Source organism: Belonocnema kinseyi, chromosome 8, assembly GCF_010883055.1.
Source record: "Belonocnema kinseyi isolate 2016_QV_RU_SX_M_011 chromosome 8, B_treatae_v1, whole genome shotgun sequence".
Classification (NCBI taxonomy): Eukaryota; Metazoa; Arthropoda; class Insecta; order Hymenoptera; family Cynipidae; genus Belonocnema; species Belonocnema kinseyi.
In genome coordinates this window covers 132,347,450-132,368,492 of record NC_046664.1, presented here as the reverse complement: position 1 = coordinate 132,368,492, position 21,043 = coordinate 132,347,450, and the positions used below count along the sequence as shown (strand labels likewise).

At 34.7% G+C, this 21,043-nt stretch overlaps 1 protein-coding gene across 2 annotated transcripts in view; it reads right to left on the bottom strand.

Annotated features, from left to right (window-relative positions):
• The window catches only part of LOC117178351 (DDB1- and CUL4-associated factor 13), a 185,279-nt gene that overhangs the window by 91,204 nt on the left and 73,032 nt on the right, over positions 1-21,043 (bottom strand). For both annotated transcript variants that reach the window (XM_033369778.1, XM_033369779.1), the window contains exons 3-5: positions 15,222-15,390; positions 13,588-13,735; positions 10,414-10,714 (exon numbers count right to left, since the gene is read on the bottom strand). In XM_033369778.1, coding sequence (XP_033225669.1) covers positions 10,414-10,714; positions 13,588-13,735; positions 15,222-15,390 — 618 coding nt within the window. The remainder of the gene's footprint in view (positions 1-10,413; positions 10,715-13,587; positions 13,736-15,221; positions 15,391-21,043) is intronic.

Here is a 21,043-nt window from a genome sequence, read left to right as displayed (position 1 = left end):
ATAATTCTTGTCAATTTAAAAAAACCATCGAAAAGATATTCTTCGTTAATTCATTAAAAATTGAGTTTATTCGAAGAAAGAAAACCAAAATATTAATTTTTTAATTGAAATCATTCAAATAATTAATAGTTCTTGTAAATTTTCAAAGCAACATAGAAAAGAGCTTAACGTATAGATATTCTTAATAGTTTCCGTAAACAAATTAACTCGTAGAAGAAAGGTCAAACTCCTAATTATTAATCTAAATTGTTTAAATAATTAATAGTCCTTGTAAAATTATAAAGCCACATAGAATAGTCATCGGATAGAACTTCCTAGTTGATTCCGTAAACAAATTTAATCGTAGAAAAAAGGTCAAACTCTTAAGTTTCGATCCAAATTATTTAAATAATTAATAGTTCTTGTAAATTTACAAAGCAACAAAGAAAATAGTGATCGAATAGACATTCTTAGTGAACTCTGTAAACAAATTGACTCGTACAAAGAAAGCTAAACTCTGAATTTTGCTTGAAATTGTTTAAATAATTAATAGTTCTTGTAAATTTACAAAGCAACATAAAAAGAGTCATTTGACATACATTCTTAGTTGACTTCGAAAACAAATTGACTCATAAAAAAGGTCTACTCCTAATTTTTAATCGAACTAACTTAAATAATGAATATTCTACTAAATTTGCAAAGCAACTTAGAAAAGAGTCATCGAATAGACATTCTTAGTTGACTTCGTAAACAAATTTACTCGTAGAAAATGGGTAAAACTCTTCATTTATAATCGGCATTGTTTAAATAATTAATTGTTCTTGTGCATTTACAAAGCCACATAGAAAAGAGGCATCATATAGACATTCTTAGTTAACTCCGTAAACAAATGAACTCGTAGAAAAAAGGTTAAACTCTTCATTTTTAATCGACATTGCTAAAATAATTAATAGTTCTTGTAAATTTAAAAAGCAAAATAGACAACACTGATCGGGTAGACATTCTTAGTTAACTCCATAAACAAATTGACTCGTTGAAAGAAAACCAAACTCTTAATTTTTCTTTCGTGAATTTACTTGAAAATTCTTACTTTTGAGTTTTTGGTGTAGTTGATTACGATTCTGAAGTCATAATGGTGGCGGACTGAAGATGGCAATTTTTAAATTTTGAAAAAAAGAGATATATAAGCTTGTAAATCTCTACTAAAAAACCGAGTATATATTTTCAAGCTCGCATATCTCTTTTTTCAAAATTTTGGAACAGCCATCTTGAATTTTAATATTTAACAATTCTGACTTCAGAATTGTAATCAGCGACCTCAAAAACCACCGAGTAGGGTTTTTTAGTTTATTATTTTCAATATATTCTTCAAAAATGAAATCTTTCGAAAAAAAAGGCATTTTTTAAAGTTTGTTTCTTTATAAATGGAAAGAACCTGAAGTTAAGTTGGTGGGATCTCACGCTCCCAACGTACAACTAAGGGTTAAAAAAAAACCCGACTTACTTTTCCGGCATGAAAGTGAAGGTAGTGGTTATTGAGTGGTGCTAATTGTAGTGAGTTTGTAGTGGAATTTAAGATGAGTTGATGGGAAGAGAATGCGGGTGGATTTTGTGAGTGATGGTTTTATGTCGGAAAGAAGTTAAGTAAAGATAATAAGTTTTTGATAGATTCGGACGAGAAAGTATTCTGCAAGCAAAAAATTGACAAAAAAGGGTTCAATATAGGAAGACGGTAGTGAGGGAGAGTTTGAGGGCGGATAGTTTTGGTTCAATCGAACCGTTTATAAATAGGAAGAGGGCCAGGATAGAAAGAGGATGTAGCGAAGAAAAGAAATAAATAGGATCCACCCTGAAAACAGAGAAAATGATCAGAATGCCGCCAGGAAAAGCACCTATTGCACAGTCAAAAGCGTCAGTGGTTAATTTAAAGCTCTTTTTAAAATCTGGATACTGCAGTATTGGTCCTTTACATAGATAGTGTCGTAACTTGCGGAAACTTTTATCGTGTCTTTCGCCCCGTATGAAGTGTGTCCTTTTTTAAGAGACCTGTTAAAGGTTTAGCCAATTTAGCGTAATCCGTTATAAACCTTCGTTTTAACCTGACAATCCTAAGAATTTTCGTATGTTTTTCGCAGTTTTGGACGTTCGGAAGTCTTTGATCGAAGAGACGTATAACTTTGAGATCATTATCCTCCAAGGATTCAGAATGCACTTTGATGTCATCGAGATAGACAAATGCTTCCGTTCCATGCATTCCAGTCAAAATTTTATCCATTAAGCGTTGAAAAGTATCTGGGGCATTTTTAATGCCCATTGGCATTTGCAGATACTCGAAATGTCCCCTGGGCGTCAAAAATGTAGTTTTCATTCGGTCCTGTGGGATGGTCTCAATCTGGTAGAATCCCCTGGCCAAATCTAAAACTGAAAAGTATTGCACCTTTTCTAAGTGGTCCAGAATACCTGTAATGTTAGGCAAAGGATATGCATCTTCTATTACCTTTTCATTTAAGGCCCGGAAATCTGCGACTACACGAAATTTTCGCTTCCCTGATGCATTTATTTTCTTCTGTATTATCATTATAGGAGAGTTGCAGGGGGATTTTCATGCCTGGGTTACGCCCCTACTAAGTTCTTTCTTTGAGTGCGCACTTCGTCAATAGTAGCTTGTGGATACCGATACGGTTTCCTTACAATAACCTTGTCATCTTTAGTAGGAATTTGATATTGAATTACATGGGTAGGTGTGAGCGTCTCTCCATTAAAATAGAACATATCTGGGTACTTACTTACCCACGTTGAAAAACATTCCTGTTATTCTAGAGTTAAGTGGTATAAGGGTACATTTTTTGAGGTGGAATTTCTAGGTTCATTTCTTTATAGCTGGTATTTAAGCTAGAATCCTGCATACCCCATCTTTTGCAGTAACAAAAGTCTTTCCAATATATAATACTTCTTTTGTGTTTATTCTGGGTATGTATCCTTCTTTTGTTTCTACATTATTGATGTCTATTATCATTGGCTATTAAGTCTTAGTGGCGACCTGACAGGTTCGTGGAAAAGGTTTAATTCTTGGCTTCCTCCGATGCGGCATCCACCGACAGGATGGTAGTAACTGGTTGCGACATTGCTACTAAAGTATTATTTCTAAAGGAAAGTTTAGCCTTCTCCTGTCTAACGGGAGTATCTAAGATGGCCAATTAAATAGTGCCTATGGCCTTTCACAGGTGGCTAATTATACCAACCAGCAGAACTGAACGTTTTGAATGAAATTCCAAGTGTAATAATAGTGCACATGTTTTAATTAGGTTCAGGTCTGATCCTGGATCAATAAGGAATATGGCACAGCTGTGTTTCTGAAATTTGGAGAAACAATTCTTACTACTGGGGAGTCTTTTTATTCCCTCCATGTTCGCAAGATCCCACGGGATTCTAGGGTACTGATTCGATTAGGGACAATCCAGTGTTGTTGGGCTCGAGGGAGCGTCCTTGCCCAGAGTCTGTTTCGCGTTGAAATCCTTAGATAATCCTGGTAAAGTGGGCCTAGAAGTGGTTTTTCCAGATTCTTTCCAGGAATGATTCAGTGTAAATTGGTTCAACGGGAAAGGTGGTACAGTCGGTAGAATCGGAAGAGGTCTTTGTGGCGTTAGAAGAGGTGATTGTGCACATTGGTTCTGTGCAGGGATCCGAACGAAACCAAACAAAATAAAACATTCCGTTTGGTTGCATAACGTACGTTATCGTATTACGAAAATTTCGTTATTTTGGTTACCGTTATTTAAATTAAAAACAAAGTCATGAATACTTTTAATTCTTTTTGTTACTAAGAGATGAATACTGAGTAAAATAATTCGATTAATTTTATTCAAATTTAACAGAACGAAACAGAAACCGCAATTAACTTTTCTTCTGTATAAATATTAATAATTGCACAAATTGAATAAGGGGGGGGGGGGATGCAGCCGAGGATTTGTAGAATTTATCTGGTTCACTAGATCGAGTTTTAACATTGTTCGGAGACATTTCGACATTAACCATCCGGAGGTATCTAAAGGTCATAATTATGAGAACGACAACCCTAGTACTCCAGAGCATTCACCAAGGTACTCAATCATACTCTTCGAGGAATTTCGAGACCTAGCGTTTATGCGGATACTAAAACGAGCTTCTGAAAAAACGAGAAAAGTCCGGGTTTCTCAGGTGGTTTACTTGGTCGACTTTTAAAATTATTCGGAGGCACTTACTTGTTTACTCTGAAAATATGTCTGAAAGTCTTAATATTATAAGTATTACACGTCAATCCGAATAAATCAGAGGATTTGCTAGAAGTGGCCTGATCCCAGAAAAAAGCTTTATTAGGTCGAAATTAAGATTTCTTTGTATTATAAAATTCTCTAATTATTTTTCATTGATGACTATCGAAAAAAAATTGCAAGAAGACAGTGACGATCCAGATACTCTAGACAAGATAAATTACTTTAAATTTTCATCTAAATAGAGAAGTGAATTGTAGGTTATAATAACTTAACAGGTAAGTTTTATTAGTCTTTATAAAAAACGTTTCATTTGCTTTAATCGATTTTGTATTTTCATGTCCATAATTTTTACATTTTTAACCATCGCATCATCGTTATTTAATTTTTCGTTCTTTTGTAAATTTATTTTGCGCTCTAATTAAATAAACATTATTCACTCAAAATAAAGAAAATTTGATTGCTTAAATTCTATTAATGATAATTTTTATTTTATAAATCTAATTCCTCTGAAAATTAAATAAATATATGAACGATAACGACTTATAAAAAAGTTTCAAATTTTTGTAAAAAACGAAAAGATGAAACAAAAGAATATGGAAAATATTAGTTCTAAGCTTTTTGTTTTCTTGCTTACTACTGTCACGATTTGGTTAACTTAATTAGTTTCCGAAAATGTGATTGATGTAATTTCAGATACACTGTAAAAAAAATTTGTGTAAGATGACAAAGTTTCGGAAAATTAAATATTGTATCATTATAAATATCACACACTGCAATGTGTGATTTTACAAAAGTATGTGAAATTACATCCTCTAGCGATGTAAACAAAAGGACCCTCGAACAGCAGTGTAATATTACACACTCAATAAAAATAAAATTACCCATATCCTCGTACGAACTTTACATTCAGAAGGGAAAATTCAGTCGCAGCGTGTAAAAATACCATGCATCGGTAAAATCACTTTCCCGTGATTGAAAATTACATCGAGATTTTTAATTTTACCCAAGATCTTTAATTTTACTCTGGCGGAAACTATAAACAATTTTATTTATAATTAAAAATTTAGAATAATTAATCAAATAATATGTGAATACGAAAGCGTCTCTCGTGTTCATTGTTTATCGATGCCTTCATCCATCAATTTTGAAGCATTTTTATTTTTAATGCGAGGAAATTGACAGCTATGTTCCAACTTTTTTTACAGCTTTCACACAAAAATAGGCCGAATCCGAGCTATTCCTATTTAGCCTTTTACATTTTCTGCTATTGGGACGGAAAAAATGCGGTTATTCAAAACGTATATTTCATATTTTTTTACGGAATATTTAAACATAAAAAATACCCATAGTATCATATGTGTTATAGGTAAGTGGTAACGTGTGCGGCTTGTGTTTCCTCAATCTCCCTTGAAATTGTACGAAGTTTGAGCTTTCGAGTGTTCGAAACATGTCGTCCTGATAAATTTTATTTTATTCTTTCACATAATGAATTTCACATTTTCGCATGTAAAATTATCGGCCAAATTGGAATATCACAACAGATTCGTGAAGTTACTCCGATACACGAGGGTCCTTTTATTTACATCCACCAGAGATGTGAAATTTAATAGATTTTTTTTACAGTGTACCTCCCGACGATAAATTCCTCGAAGAATATGTTTGAGTGGCCTGGCGAAATTTCTGGAGTACCCGGGTTGTCACATGTCTCATAATTATGATTTTTAGATACCTCGGAACGGATAACGTCTAAATTCCTCCGAATCATATTAAAACTTGAGCTGACAAACCACCTGGGTACCCCAGACAATTCCCACTTTTTCAGAAACTCGTTTTAGCCTTAGCAAAAACGCAGGGTTTCGAAATTTTATAGTAAATTCTCGGCTAGACCTAGATTCTCATATTGCTTATCATTATACTTTTAGATAATTTCGAAATCTTAACACCTAAATACCTTCCAACAAATTCCTTAAAGAATATGTATCAGTGACCAGATGAATTCTCTTCAGCAGCTAGATAGTAGTGATCCTGATAATTACGACTATCAGATACATCCAAATGTCGAAATGCCTTTGAAGAATGTGAAAATTCGACCTGATAAGCCACCTGGTAAACCCAGACCATCATCACTTTCTCGGTCATGCAGTTTAGCCTTCACAGGAACGTAGGGTCTCAAAATTCCTCGAAAAATATGTTTCAGTATTGGTGAAGAAGTTTCGATTGGAGAAGGCAAATGAGTCAAAAAATCACAATTTAGTTGCGACTATTCGTTGGCATGTGTTCGCCAACCTCATCAGGCATTAATAATCACTAGTTAAAGCCTGTTTTATGTTTAACACGTCTAAAAGAAATAAATAAAAGTACAGAGCACATTTTGATGTGACGAAACTGACGACGATGTAAAGCCTTTACATCGTCTTTACAAGACTTTACATCGTCGTCAGTTCAGTCACATCGAAATATGCTCTGTACTTTTATTTATTTCTTTCAGACGTGTTAAACATAAACCATGTTTTAACTAGTGATTATTAATGCCTGATAAGGTTGGCGAATCCATGCCAACGAAACATCGAAACTAAATTGTGAGTTTTTGACTCATTTGCCTTCTTCAATCGAAACTTCTCCTCCAATTAAGTTATGGAAGGCGAATTTATGAATTATTCAATGTCTCAGTATTTTGTAAATTCTCTGAAGCACGAGGGTTGTCGTAGTTCTTATAATTAAGACCTATAGAAACCTTTAGAGGTATAGCACCTAAATTCCTTTGAATAATGTTAAAACTAGACGTAGCAAGCGACCGGGGAATCCTGAACTATTTTCGCGTTTTTGAAACCCGTTTTAACCTGGACAACAACCCATGGTCTTAAAATTTATAAATTATTATAATTACGAATTTTAGATTCCTTCGAAGTATTAGAACCTAGATATTTTTGAAAAATGTTCAAACTTAAGCCATCCCTGATTCTTAAGAAACTGGTTTTAGCCTCCGCAGGAAAGCAGAGTCTGCAAGGTCCTCGAAGAATATGTTTGAATATCCTGATAAATTATGTGGAGCACCTGTTTTTTTTTTTACAGATTTTTAAATTCCTTGAAGAATATGTTTGACGAATGTGGTGAATACTCTTCAGCAGCAGAGAGTGGTCTGCAGAGTGGCCCCAGACCTCGTAAGAAAGATCTCCGATCTTTGACGGACGGTTGAAAGTCGAATACATCTGAAGAAACTATCATCTTAATATTGTACAATATTATTGAGTTACTGGTATAATTGAAGTTTTCCTGTATTTTTTAGTCATTCAATATTCTTTCATTATGTTTCATCTCTTTCATAACGTAACGAAACAAAAATAATGCTGATATTCGTTTCACCTCGCGATATTGGTAACTGAAATAACGAAACTTTTGTGGTGTTCAAATATAACATAACGTAACGAAACGAAAGTTTCGTTCGGATCCCTGGTTCTGTGATAGATTTCTACAGTACTGTTGTAGCAGCTGCACATAACTCAGGGATAAAAAGGCTCCACTAGGTAACGTTTGTATTGGACTTTGCTCAAAAGTTGACGGCTTCAAATTTCCCTTGAAAAATTTTCTTTTCTGGTCTATCCATAGAGTTCATCTGTTCAGAAAAGGGACAAAGTGGGCAAATTTCGCCTGTGCCGTCGTCCCTTCTAGAAATGTGGAAGGTTGAGGCCATAGCTTTTGACTTATTTTTATAATCTTGCCGCTTTTCTATATGTAGGGCATATTCTATAGCTTCACTCAAATCTATGGATTCCTTGTATCCGCAAACTTCGAAATTTCTTCCGGCAGCCTTCTAATGAACGCGTTCAGGGCAAGGTCGGTAACAGGTTTCAAAATGATAGTGCTTGTCTTTTCTTTCCGTACCTTATATTATACTTTTCCTTTAAAGTATGTCTTGCTCCGGTGTGCAGTCATTGGACTCGGTTCATAATAATCGCTAACCTTTTCAGCCTGAGTCATACATAGATTCACGATAGATTCGAAGTACCACTGGGACTTCTTAGTTGGGGCGAAGAGCTTCTTTAGATGCACAGTCGTCATTTATTTTTTGAAATTGTTTGTCTCTAACGCTTTCCCGACCTATCCCTTTTAATTTTGACAATACTGCTTTGATGAATATTGGTTCAGTGGCTAGGATCACGAATACCGCACCATTGCAAATTTCTTGGATGAATTCTTTCAATGGCAGAGTTTATCCTTCGAAATCAGGGATGTGATAAGTCATATTTTCTAGGACCGAATTCATGCCTAAACTACAGTCGAGATTATGGCCTGGGTTAGTTAAGTACAGGTTAGGGCTTCCCCCACTGATGTCGTTTACTATGATTCGAATGGATTGGGCGCGTTAGCCTCCTCCCCATTATTTGAAAGCATGTTCTCATTACCGCCCGGCTCCGTCATTTTGGTCGATGACTATGGTTCTTATCACCAAATTTCAAATATCCGCCCGATCCTAGACCCTTTAAGTTTTAGTTTCAGTTTTAAATAAGGATATTTTCTTATGAATAACCGATCACAATCTGATCCAGGTTACCTTCCATTCCGTCAACCGACCGGGTCGTCACTTTAATAGTGTTATTATCCCCTATGACCTCTTTATCTAATCTGACAATACAATAAGGGACATGAGAATCATATATCAAGTCGAGAGTTAATTTATTGTGCCAACTTTTACTTCAGTTTCCAATTCTAGTGCAGGACAATTATGACTGTGCCTGAATCGTCGGTAACGTCTATTGTTCGCAGTTCAGTTATTCTAGTTTGTTGTTGAAGGGCTACTATCCTTTGTTGGAGGGCCTCTTCTATGGATGGTTCAATAGTCATTATTTCTACGTTTGTTTCCACTGCTTCGAACTCTTCGTGTACCACAACAGGATTTCGAAAAGTTGATTTGATCAACAGAGTAGGAACCTATTTTTTTACGGATTTGACCAGATTATCATAAATGATCGAACTAGAGCGTATTGTTTTTAGATTTAATTTTAGACTAGATTTTTTGAGTCGTTTTCTCGCCTTCTATTAATATTGAAAGAACCTTGGGGAAGGTTTTTCTTCGACTTCGGCATTAGGGTACCATTTATTATATTTTAATTCCTTTATCAACCCCCAAATTTCCCTTAATTGTCTTTCCCTGTCCCATTTCTCCAATTCTTCATAGTTTACTTCAGTCTCGAGCCCTATGTCTCTAGCACTAAAATATTGCATCCTTTCTTCTTCCTATCTGATTAATTATATCACCCTTCCTCTTATTTTTTCTACCTTCTTTAAACACTTTTCCGCCTACATTATCTTCGTCTCAAACTTCCATTCCTTCTTTCCCGTTTTAGTATTTAATTGATTCCTTTGCACTTCTTCACTCATCATACATCCAGGCATCCTCCACTCTGATCCTAGCGCCCCCTTACATACCTTTCTTGTACACTAGCAATCTTCTTCCTTTCTTTCCATTTCCGTATCTCTGATTTACAGCCTAATATCGGCTATAACAGCGTTTCAAATAACCACATTCTTCCTCGCCTTCTTTTTCCTATTCCCCATATCTGTTTCATTATCCCTGCAGATTTTCTTCTAACTTTATTCTCTTCCAACTCCCAGACCGAAAAGTTAAAATATGACTCATCATAAAGTCTGTGGTTTTAGTTAAATTTTAATCCGCACATTTTTCTACACGATTACACTGGAACCCTGATATAAGGACAGTCGCAGACATGGTCTGTGATAGCCGTACAAATACATAATGTGAAGCGTAATATGCGCATGAGCGTTCGCTCTTCACACTTTCTGGCAACGGAATTGCATAACTCCGCTGAATTTACCCGTTTTTTATAACCCCACCAGCCCCATACAAATTGACAGGCGACGAATCCAAAGCGTTAAATTCATGAAAGAACTTTTCCGTTTATAAAGTGCAATTATTTAAGTCGCCTCAAGCATTGATTATCACGAAAACCGTTACAAGGAGGCCGCATTCAAACGGCTTTATATAATGAAACGATCTGTTTCAAATTCGTCAGGAATGCGTTTGCCCGGGTTTAAATATTTTTACAAAGTTATAACGAGGAATATGATATACTTTTTCATTTGAATGTACGAGCGTATTTAGTGTCAATCTTTATTTTATTTTTATCTCTATGAAATTCAAATGCTACATGCACATACATACCACTCCCAATTTTTCTGCAGCTCGAGCTTTCCAAACACGGATATTCATTTCGTCGCTACCGTTTAGAATATATTTATTGTCAAGTGACCAGGAGATGCTCGTAACTCTTTGCATTCGTTTAGTATGATAAACCTCTCGTGATCGTCCTTTATTCACTTCAAAAATGCGTATTGTTTTATCATAACTGCCTGAAACAAATTCTCTTCCAGTTGGACTGTAATCCACATCCATGACAGCTTCAACATGATCCATATGTACGTTTACTGGTGTTTTTAACTTGCGTGTATCAAATGTGTACAGGCTTGAAAGAATAAAATATAAATATACGTTACAGACTTTAAGACAGTCGTACCTCGATAGCTCGAACGTCTATAAGTCGAATATTCGATAACTCGAAGACATTTTTCGGCCACGACATTTGAATATAATAATAAAAATTAATAACGAAGTTAAAACAGGAATAAAACGTAAAAAACTGATAGCAAGTGGATTCGGTATCTCTACGAGTACTTTATCGACGATATTGAAGGATCAGGACAAAACTTGCATGGAGGTGGAATAAGCACCTAGTTTGCCACCGCATAAAAGGTTTAAAGAATCAAGTTTCCCTGAACTTGAGCAAGGTATGATGGAGTGGATGATGCAAAGTGAGAGATTATAATTTACCAGTTTCGGGACCATTAATCCAAGAAAAAGTTGCGGAGTGCGCGAAGTATCTTGGACTGAAATTTCAAACTAGCACTGGTTGTCTGGGAAAATTCAAATGCAGGAACGGCATTGTAGAGATAATAATATAAATGCACATGTGCCTGAACTTGACTGTGAAGACTACAGAACGACTACTGCTCACCAGGCAGAACCTTGACATTCAAAGGGGATACTTGTCATGGAGGACAGAAGAGTAAAGAACGTGTGACAGTCATGACAGGAGCCAATATGACTGGAACATAAAAATTGAAACTGATTGTGATTGGAAAATCGTAGAAACCAAGATATTTCAGAGAAAAAGAAGGTGGAATCATTACCAGTTACATATATGAATAACAAAAAGGCATGGATGACATCAGCGGTCTATGAATCTTGTATTTTCGACTTAGATAAAAAATTTGTCAATCAAAAGAGGAGTGCTACTCTTTGTCGACAATTATTCTACGCAACCTAAGATTCTTTTACATGAACTGAAAGCAATCCTAGCGGTTTGTCTGCCACCAAATATGACATCCGAACTGCAGTCAGTGGACCAGTGAATCATCATGGACGTGAAACATTATTATCGGAGAAGTGTGATGTGAAGAAATTTGCGAAATTTGGAATCTGGAAAAGAGATGAACGACGTCAGTCTTCTGGATACCATTGAAATGCTGCATAAGGCTTGGGAAGCAGTCACACAATCAACACTTGCTAACTGTTTCCGCAAAGCAGGTTTTACAAATGGTAAATAGAACTTGTTTTGATTTTATTTTTTGATAACAATCTACATATTCAACGTTCTTATAGTCTTGAATCTAACCACTTACTGGATTCTTTTTTCTTCACAAAAATTGGAGAACAAGTGGTGGAAGAAAGTCCAGCAGAGTGGTGTCGACATCAGCAACTTTTTCCTGTAATGAGTGCGATTGAATTCCAAGACTTCGTCAACGTGGACTCTGATGTTATTACTCTATCTTATCCGACTGATATTGAAAGCCTCAATGCTACAACGTTTCAAGAAGTTTCTAACGAGTTAAGTAAAGAAGAAGCAGATAGTGATGACGATTTAGAATCATCAGCAACTACTCTTTCCCAGGCCACCGATGGTCTAGAAATATTACGGAAATATATTCGAGAACAACCCGGAACTACAGATGAGATTTGTCTGCACTTAACGTGACTGAAAGTTATATGGATAACATTTCAATAAAAAAAAACACAACAAACAAAACTAACAGACTTTTTCAAGAAATATTCTGCATATTGAGTCTGAAATAGTCATAATTTGCGCAATAGTAAGTTTCGATCCTGAGTACTAAATTTTTGACAATCGGCCGTTTTCAGGCCAACAAATTTTTCTTACGAGGAATAATCTTAATATCAAACATGCGCTCTTTTATTTGTTAGAAATCCTGATATTTCTTGTATTTTGTCTATATTCTACTCTGTTCTAATTTTGCACTTAATGTGTGTTCCAGGCGTACATATTTTCGTCAAAATATACATAATTCTTCCATAACTCGAAGTTTTTTGCTTAACTTGATGGTTTGAATTATCGAGGTTCGACTGTATATAAAAAAATACATATATATTACAGACTTGAAAGAATAAAATATAACACATATACATTACACATCTCTTTATGAGATTTCATCTCTAAGCACTTAAAAGCTATTGGGAATGGTTAAACTGTGATACGTTACCTGGTGACAAAAATCCAAACTAGAAAGAATAGGTACGATTTTAAAGATTCATTTTAATTTGTGCATAAAAGTGTTTTGAACATTTTTTTGGTGGAGTTATAAAGTATTTATTGGATAATAAAAATAAGTCTTTATATGAAACGAAGGGTTTTCGGTGGAATTTAAATCTTAATACAGTAAAAAAGGCACATCTTCTGACAGAAATATATTTTTAAAAAAACAAACAATTATTGTACTATTTATTGTGATTTTCAACAAATTATAAATTAAAATTGACTTATTTTGAAGCAAAAATGAATTTAGAGTAAAGTTTTATTAAATTATACATGTAATACTTACTATTTCAAAATCTGATCTAAAAGTTAGGTTAAAATTCGCATTTCGATTTCAATCGTCTATTATTCGCATTATTTTCATAATCTGGATAATCTGAATAAAAGTTTTCACTACATACATTAATTAAAGTTTATTTAAGCTCACAATACATTGAAACTTACATGAAATAGAGACATAAATGTTTAAACCATTTTTTTTGAAAAAAATTTGTTTTTTCACAGTATACGATGGAAATTCTATCTAAAACGATTTATTTTTTATGAAGATTTGTTTTCAGTACTCAATCATTGTTTCACACTTCACAAAACAATCGTCAAAACAATTTTATGCGAAAATTAAAATAAATCTATAAAATTGTACCTACTCTTTCCAGTATCAGTTTGCGGCACCAGGTGGTGAAATGGTCGACAACCATTCCCAATTTAAACTATTTTTTTCAACATACTTGTAATCTTCATTCGCACAGGTAAACGTGAATGCCTCCATTGGATTCCAAGAAAGTTTATTACTGCGTAATGACATGACTACTTTGCGCAAAGGTCCAACTTCTCTGGTGTCATATAAAATTATACTGCGATCGGCTGAACAGGCCGCTGACAAATAATAAGAGGTATTTAATACAATTTTAAAATGGTGTTTAGTCGGTATCTCCAGGATATACCCTCCTACCTTCCATTGGTACTATCGAATCTCCAATCACGCTTTGAAATAAAGACGTAAATTATACCTTTCATTCAAAGCACGCAATCAAAATAAAATGGAAATTCCACGCGCAAGATTTTATTCTCCTTGCCTTCCGCTTGTCATTGCAGCGCGTCAGCGTGCTGGTGTGTTACCATCAATTAAAACGCATAATTAATTTCGATTAGATAAAAAATATAATTTTTTCTGGAAAAACGCCTTTTACCAAAAACATTGTTCAACAAAAATGACCTATGCTCCCGCTGGATGCCACATATCATTTTCGAACTATTTTTTTTCTGAACGTGAATCTGCCCTCTATTTTGGCCATCAAGTGTAGTTTAATAGATACTTGCACCTAAATTTGGTTATAAACAAACTTTTACCATTTTTTTGAGGTCAAAACAAAAATTTTTAAGACATTTGTCAGGTCAATTCGATTATTTTTTTATTTCATATTTCAAATATAACCTCTTATCACAATAGCTACATCTGTTCTTATAATAATTTAAAAAAAAAAGAAAATCTGAAGAGAAATTTGATTTTTTTAATGAAACCAAAATATGGAGCAAGTCTCCAAAAGTAGAATTGGAGTACAGTACTTAAAATTAAATTAAGAGTTAGATTTCAAATTGGTTCTCCTTTTCGTAGACAGTTGCTATGAATATAATTTAAATACTATTTTTTCTTTGGTTTTATGGCAACAAAAAAACCGATTTAAGGCGTCAAACATCATTTATACAATCTTGATTTAACGTCTCAGCCAACATTACTGCCCTTTATCAGGAATGCATTTCTCTAATTTACGTTGAAGACATTTGAATGACAACTCGCCAAGGACGATTTGAAATAGGCACCTTGTGACTACTTTATTTTAAATTTAACAAAGTGCAAGCTTCACATGGTCGTTATTCGTTATCAGCGATCCAAAAACCCTAGACTTATTAATTTCATATTATTACACTGAGTACCTTCATTATTGAAAAAACTGTTATACATGGTCCATCACATTTTATCAGTAATTTCTAATTTGGAAAATCTGACTTCAGATTCGACATAAGCGAAGAAAAACTTTATGTTTAGTAATTCTGAGCGCATTAAACTGCACTTGATAGGAAAGAAATCTAGCACAGATTCAAATTTAGCATAAAAAATACTTCAGAACTAATACATCACATTCAACGGAAACATATATCATTTTTGGTTCACCAGTGTAATCGTTCTACTCTTCAGATTATGTCTACAAAAAACTAGACAAATAGATTCATATACTTGATCTTAACCATACAACAAAGATTTCCCAAATGTGTTTTTACCAAATTTTTAAAAATTTTAGAATACCAAAGCAAGGTAGGAAGCATGGAGATATTAAAGTGATAAATAAACGAGTAAACTCACCTAGTAAATTGGTTTGAATAGGATTATACTTAACGTCATGTAAACTATCCACACCCCATTTGAATGTACGGATTGGTTTATTCCTAGTTTCATCCCATAGTTGACATACTTCACCACATGTTGCGAAAACATTATTTGTTCGATGATGTGTTATTCCAGTTAATATTGTCTTCAAAAAGAAAATAAAGTTTAAATTATTACTTTTTTTAAATGAAAAATAAAATGTTTTACTTCAACAGTAATCTCATTTTTCCATAATTATGCGCAGAAAAATCAAAGATAGAAGATTATAAGCATATGTATTAAGATCGAAAATATCTTGTGGGAAACGTTTTAATGTTATGTATAATTATTATCCATATTGAAATAATCAACCTGTGTCTAATTCATTTGCAATTGCAATTACTTTAAGGGCATGTGGCACAGCCAAATACCTATATTACCGACCTCACTTTATCAGTTCACTGAATATATTTTTAAACCTAAGAACTTTTTTTGTAAATAAGATATCAAGCTGAAACTTTGAAAATTGTATAAGAGTACAATTAAGTGCGTTTAGGTACTTCATTTGGGTAGGAACTTCACTGAAAATTATTTCCGACGAAATTAAAACTAGGAGCCTTTTTCACATATTTTTTCTGAATCTCCACATTTTTTGAACGTTCGAACTTTTTTACACACAAAATATCGGCCTCAAAGTTTGAGAAATGCAAGAGCTGACAGATAACTATGTTGAAGTACAAAGCTTAATAATAACGCTATAAAACCCGAAACTTGCTTATATTCTACGATTTTGCGTAAAACAATAGTCAATCTCTGCTGTGCAATGTTTTTTTTTAAGAAGGATAATTGATGGTCCCGTTTATCTTTTTTTCACGTTATCGACCTACTTTTAAATTGAGGTAAAATACTACATCCCGTTTGTACAACTGGCACGTTCTCGAGCCACCGTACAACACAAAACTTTTTAGGGCACATCGTAAACCCTGGTGTAGTGGTGTAGTCAGCTCTTCGAGATAGAACGTCTTTAAATAGATTGTATGGAGCTCTCAAGGAATCGGTAAGTTTCCACCCAGTCTTTTGAAACCCGGTTTCAAAACCTCCATGCACGGTTTGCAAGACATGCAAACCGAAAACGAACAATGTTTAATTTTTGAAGACTAAGTTCAAATCCGATTTGAATTATTGGACGAATTTTATGCTTACGTTTGGACTGTCCCTCGAGATTTGTATTACTTTCGCCAATACTTCCGTAAACACGCTGTTTTTAACTGCTTCAAATAGATCAAGGGCCGAGGATTTTCAAAAGAACGCGAATGTAAACTATCTTTTGGCTACTTCATTTTTATGCTCATCCCGAAACCAAAGGAGGATGTGATTTTTTGTTTCTTTTTGTTTTTTTTTTGCTGCCTTTTTCAGACTCGTCAAAACCTAATAGCAACTATGTAGTGTTCGCCATAAAACTCATCATTTTGTTTTCGAAATATTTTGCTACGCCGTATACACGTGCAAGCATACAGTGAGTCGATAGTTAGAGAGAGCTGCGATGGTAGGGGACGTGGTATAGTCGCGCGCGAAAAACGAAATAATATTAATTTCGACAACCATATTTATTTTATTAGAATCTGTTCGAAAAGAATATCATCCCAGTGGGCACAAAACTATGAAAACCCCAAAAACGTCCTTAGGACGCCCTATGTCAGTCCAATCAACGTCTCTAACGCGTCCAATTTCCTAAAGATGATCTAAAGACGTTTTAAAGACATGGATGTTCTAGGGACATCTTTCGTACTGACATGATAGTTTTAAGAGCATCCCGGGGATGACCAAAAGAAACATTATAAAAGACGTCTCTAGGACATCCTTAATTTTTTTGCCCACTGGGATGACCCTCGAATGTATACATGTATTTATATGAAATGAAATTTATATGAAAAATTATAGGACATTGGGTAAAATCGAAAGACATTCAAGGACCACTGCATACCACGATTCGTGATCAATAAATGCTTTCAGAATAACTAATTTTGACTAATGTTTTCGTTTCATGTGCTTTGTGAGAGTTACAACCATTGCCGCAATCAATTTTAAGGAAAAAGCGGTTCTCGTTGAAACTGCCGATTTTCTCAAGGTCTTTATTTCAGACGAACCGTGCGTTCGTATTGTCATCTCTGTGTGACTTCAATTATTCGGTATAATGGCTCTCGAAATCTCTGAATAAATATGAACATTTAATGCAAAAAATGGGGAATCTGGAGTCCTCACTTTCAATTCTCCAGAATAAAGTTCACCATCTTGCGCTGGAAAATAAAGAGCTTAAAGTCGAGCAAGAAAAATTGATGTAGATTATTATAGAACAAGGCCAGAGAATCAAGGCAATGGATAGAGCGCTAAGAAGAAGCAACTTAATTATTTTCGGTGTTCTTTTGGATGCATCTTAATATTGAATTACGCTCAGACCAGGTTGATTCTGTTAACGTATTGGAGGGCAAATCCAGGAAAAACCGCGACAGCTCCTAACTCAGCTACGTTGATTTTAGGATAAGAAAATGATCTTATCGCAACTGAAAAACTACATGGTACTGGGATCAGCATCGCGGGGGACTATACTAAAAAAGTCTAAACTGAACGGAAAACTCTGCTTCCATACCTTAAAAAGGATAGAAATCGTGAACTGAAAGCTTACATCAGCTATAACGTTATGTATGTAGATAGGAAAAAATTCAAGTCCAAAGGTCTGTCATAATCAGAAACATCCAAAAACCAATTAAGTCACAACTCTAAAATAAATTTAGGCACAAAAGAGGTTCCACATGCAAAGGAAATGATAATTGGCAGGGTGTGGTTCCTCGTGAAGTCCTGCCAGGGCTCTAGTTCCACGGACTGTTGATTTTCCCTCAACCTGAAACGGAAGTTAGATTTAAGGTATTTGCACTTCAGCCACCAGCAAACTTCACCTCGTTAACTGCTGAGGAGAAAACAAGGGACCAAATGCATGGAATTCGGTCCATTGTTGCCCTATTTTTGTAATATAATTGTAAAAATTAATTTTTCTGTATTTGAAAAGTAGTTTTTATTTTTTTAACACTATTTAATGAAATAATAAAATGAATAATAAAAAAATAATTAAAAATAAAATGATAAAATGATGATCCCTTTTCCTTGCATGCCTGAAGGATGATTTTTACAGCCCGATTGGTACAGAAACCCTCAAACAACCAAAAAATTTGCACGCAAGGAAAAAGGACTGAAGTTGCGTCGCTTCATCGTGCCTAAAATTCAATTTACTTCTAAAGAATACATGTAGATGATTTAGTGGAGTGGAAAAAAGGGAGTGAACATGGCCGAGCCGCCTCTCACTGCACATCAGGCAGAAGAAAACGTGCAGCAATTAGCCGTTACAGGGACTTCACCACTAGTTCTCAGCAACCTGCCCTACTATTTACAGACCCTAGAGCACCTCGTGAAGGCAGTATCGGGGGCTTCAGGGAGTGTAGTTGGTGAAGCAGCCCGCCACAAAACCATATTCGGAATCCCCCCCCCCCCCCCCCCCCCCCCCCCCCCCCTAAACTGATAACGGCTTTAAAAAGCAATCAAGATTTTACGGTAGCCTAAGTGGTAAGAATTTTTTTGTAATTGGACTCTACGATTTTAAGATATGTTAAGGAAATTAAAGAATAACAATCGCTTAAAGATTATATTAAATATTTTAACTTCAACTATCAGCGAACTTCACTTCGGTGCAAGCTGAGGGGAAAACAATGGACTAAACACTTGAAACAAAACTTTATTTTTGTAAACTCACTAACATCAACTAATAATTAATAATTATTATTATCATTTCATTATTTCATTGAATAGTAATTAAAAAATAAAAACTACTTTTCAAATACAGTTAGATGGAAAAAATTAGTTGTTACAAACATATTAGCAAAATAGGGAAAAATGGACCAAATCCCATGCATTTGGTCCCTTTTTTTCCTTCAGCAGTTAACAAAGTAAAGTTAGCCGGTGTCAGGACTCCACGTGGAACCACACTCTGCCAATTATCATTTCCTTTTTTTCCTTTGCATGTAGCATCTCTTTTCTGCCTAAATTTATTTTAAGGTTGTGACTTTATTGGTTTTTGGACGTTCTTTTTTATTAAAAAGGCTTTATACTAAATATACTTCATTATTTCTATACCCATTATGCCTACAAACAAAACATATGCTATTCCATCGTTTTAGACCAAAAGGCATCGAAAAACGTGTGGGCTGCCAAAATTTTCAAACTAGATGCAACCTATCTTATCCCACACGAAACGGAGTAACGCCATCAATTAGAAACAAGCGCATTACCGATATTCTCAAAGTTTGAACCTGCAATCATATGAAGTATGAATACACATGTGTTTCCCTTAAAGAAATAATGTGAGCGAAACAATTCTATTAAAGTATAACATAGCTAATGATATAACAAAGTTATACTCACCCCACAATAATACGACCCTGCGAACCCAGGACTAGGAGTGCGAGAACACCAATTCCTAGTCGTAGTACCCAAAACCTGGGCACCGATAGCCCAGTCTGTGCTCATTGCACGTTCCGGTAGTTCGTACACGGAGAAACCTTTTTCTGCAATATTTGCTAAAAATCTGACTAGATTTTACTATTTTTAGTTTGTAATGGATGGACATAGCGGAACTTTTATAATATTTACTACTTCGAGTAGTAACTACACGCCGAACTACAAAATTCAATAAAATAACATTTTAAAATGTTACATTTATTTCAAAAAAGGTTTGAAGTATTTACAAACCTCTGTATTAAACCAGCAAGCAATGTATTATAGCCACTCACTAATTTCAGTAGAAGAAAATTCTAAATTTCTTGCATTAATATCTGTAGAAGATTGCAATATTTGCAAAGAACTATAGTAAATTCGAGAGACCGGCGCACTGATTTAGCAAAAATTGGTGAAGTCGGATTAGCAAACGAGAAAAAAATAAACCGAACATGCGCCGCGTCGCGTTGAAGGTTATGACACACGTATCCTTTACACAAGCATATGACGTAAATGCAGACTTATTTATTATGGAATGTTGAACTCTTTTGCACTATTATATTTATTTAAATTGCAATTTTACAGTGCACATGATTCTATATTAGGGTGGCCCAAAAAATTACATTTGAGAAATTTCAACGGGCACGTTGACCAAATCGTTCTCTTAGGTAAATAAATTTACCCATGTTTTTTCATTTTCAGAAAAAAAAAACAATTTTAGCCGTTGCTCTGGGCGTTTAAAGATTCCTCGTATTTTGGCATGGGTCGACTTGCGGCTTGGTCAGGAAAACACAGCGGGTGGTGCCTTATCCCTCCATGGTACTACCTTCTGCGCTTCTCGTCGTTCAAGAGCGGAAGTAAGAAGTTGAGTTTAGTTTAAATTGAAATAAATAGCTGAAATGTATGAGAGGAAAATATGCAGCTAATTTGAATATTTATTTCACTTTATTGAGATAATATTTGGTTAACTAATATTTCATTATTATTATTATGTATGAACTCTAGCTGACAAATTAAATAGATTAGTTTATTTATATTATTATATTGTTGAAAATACATATTTTCAATCAATTTTTGAACACGCCTTCATAAAAAAATTTGTTTTGTACATTTTGTTGCTAGTCCTAAGCCTGGGTAAAGTGTAAAGGATAATTCATGGGAAATGTGAGTCGACCGTTCGACGGCGAATGTCGAGAAGCAGAGAAGGTAGTAGCATGGAGAAGGAAAGCAACACCCGCTGTGTTTTCCTGACTGAGCCGCAACTCAACCCCAGCCGT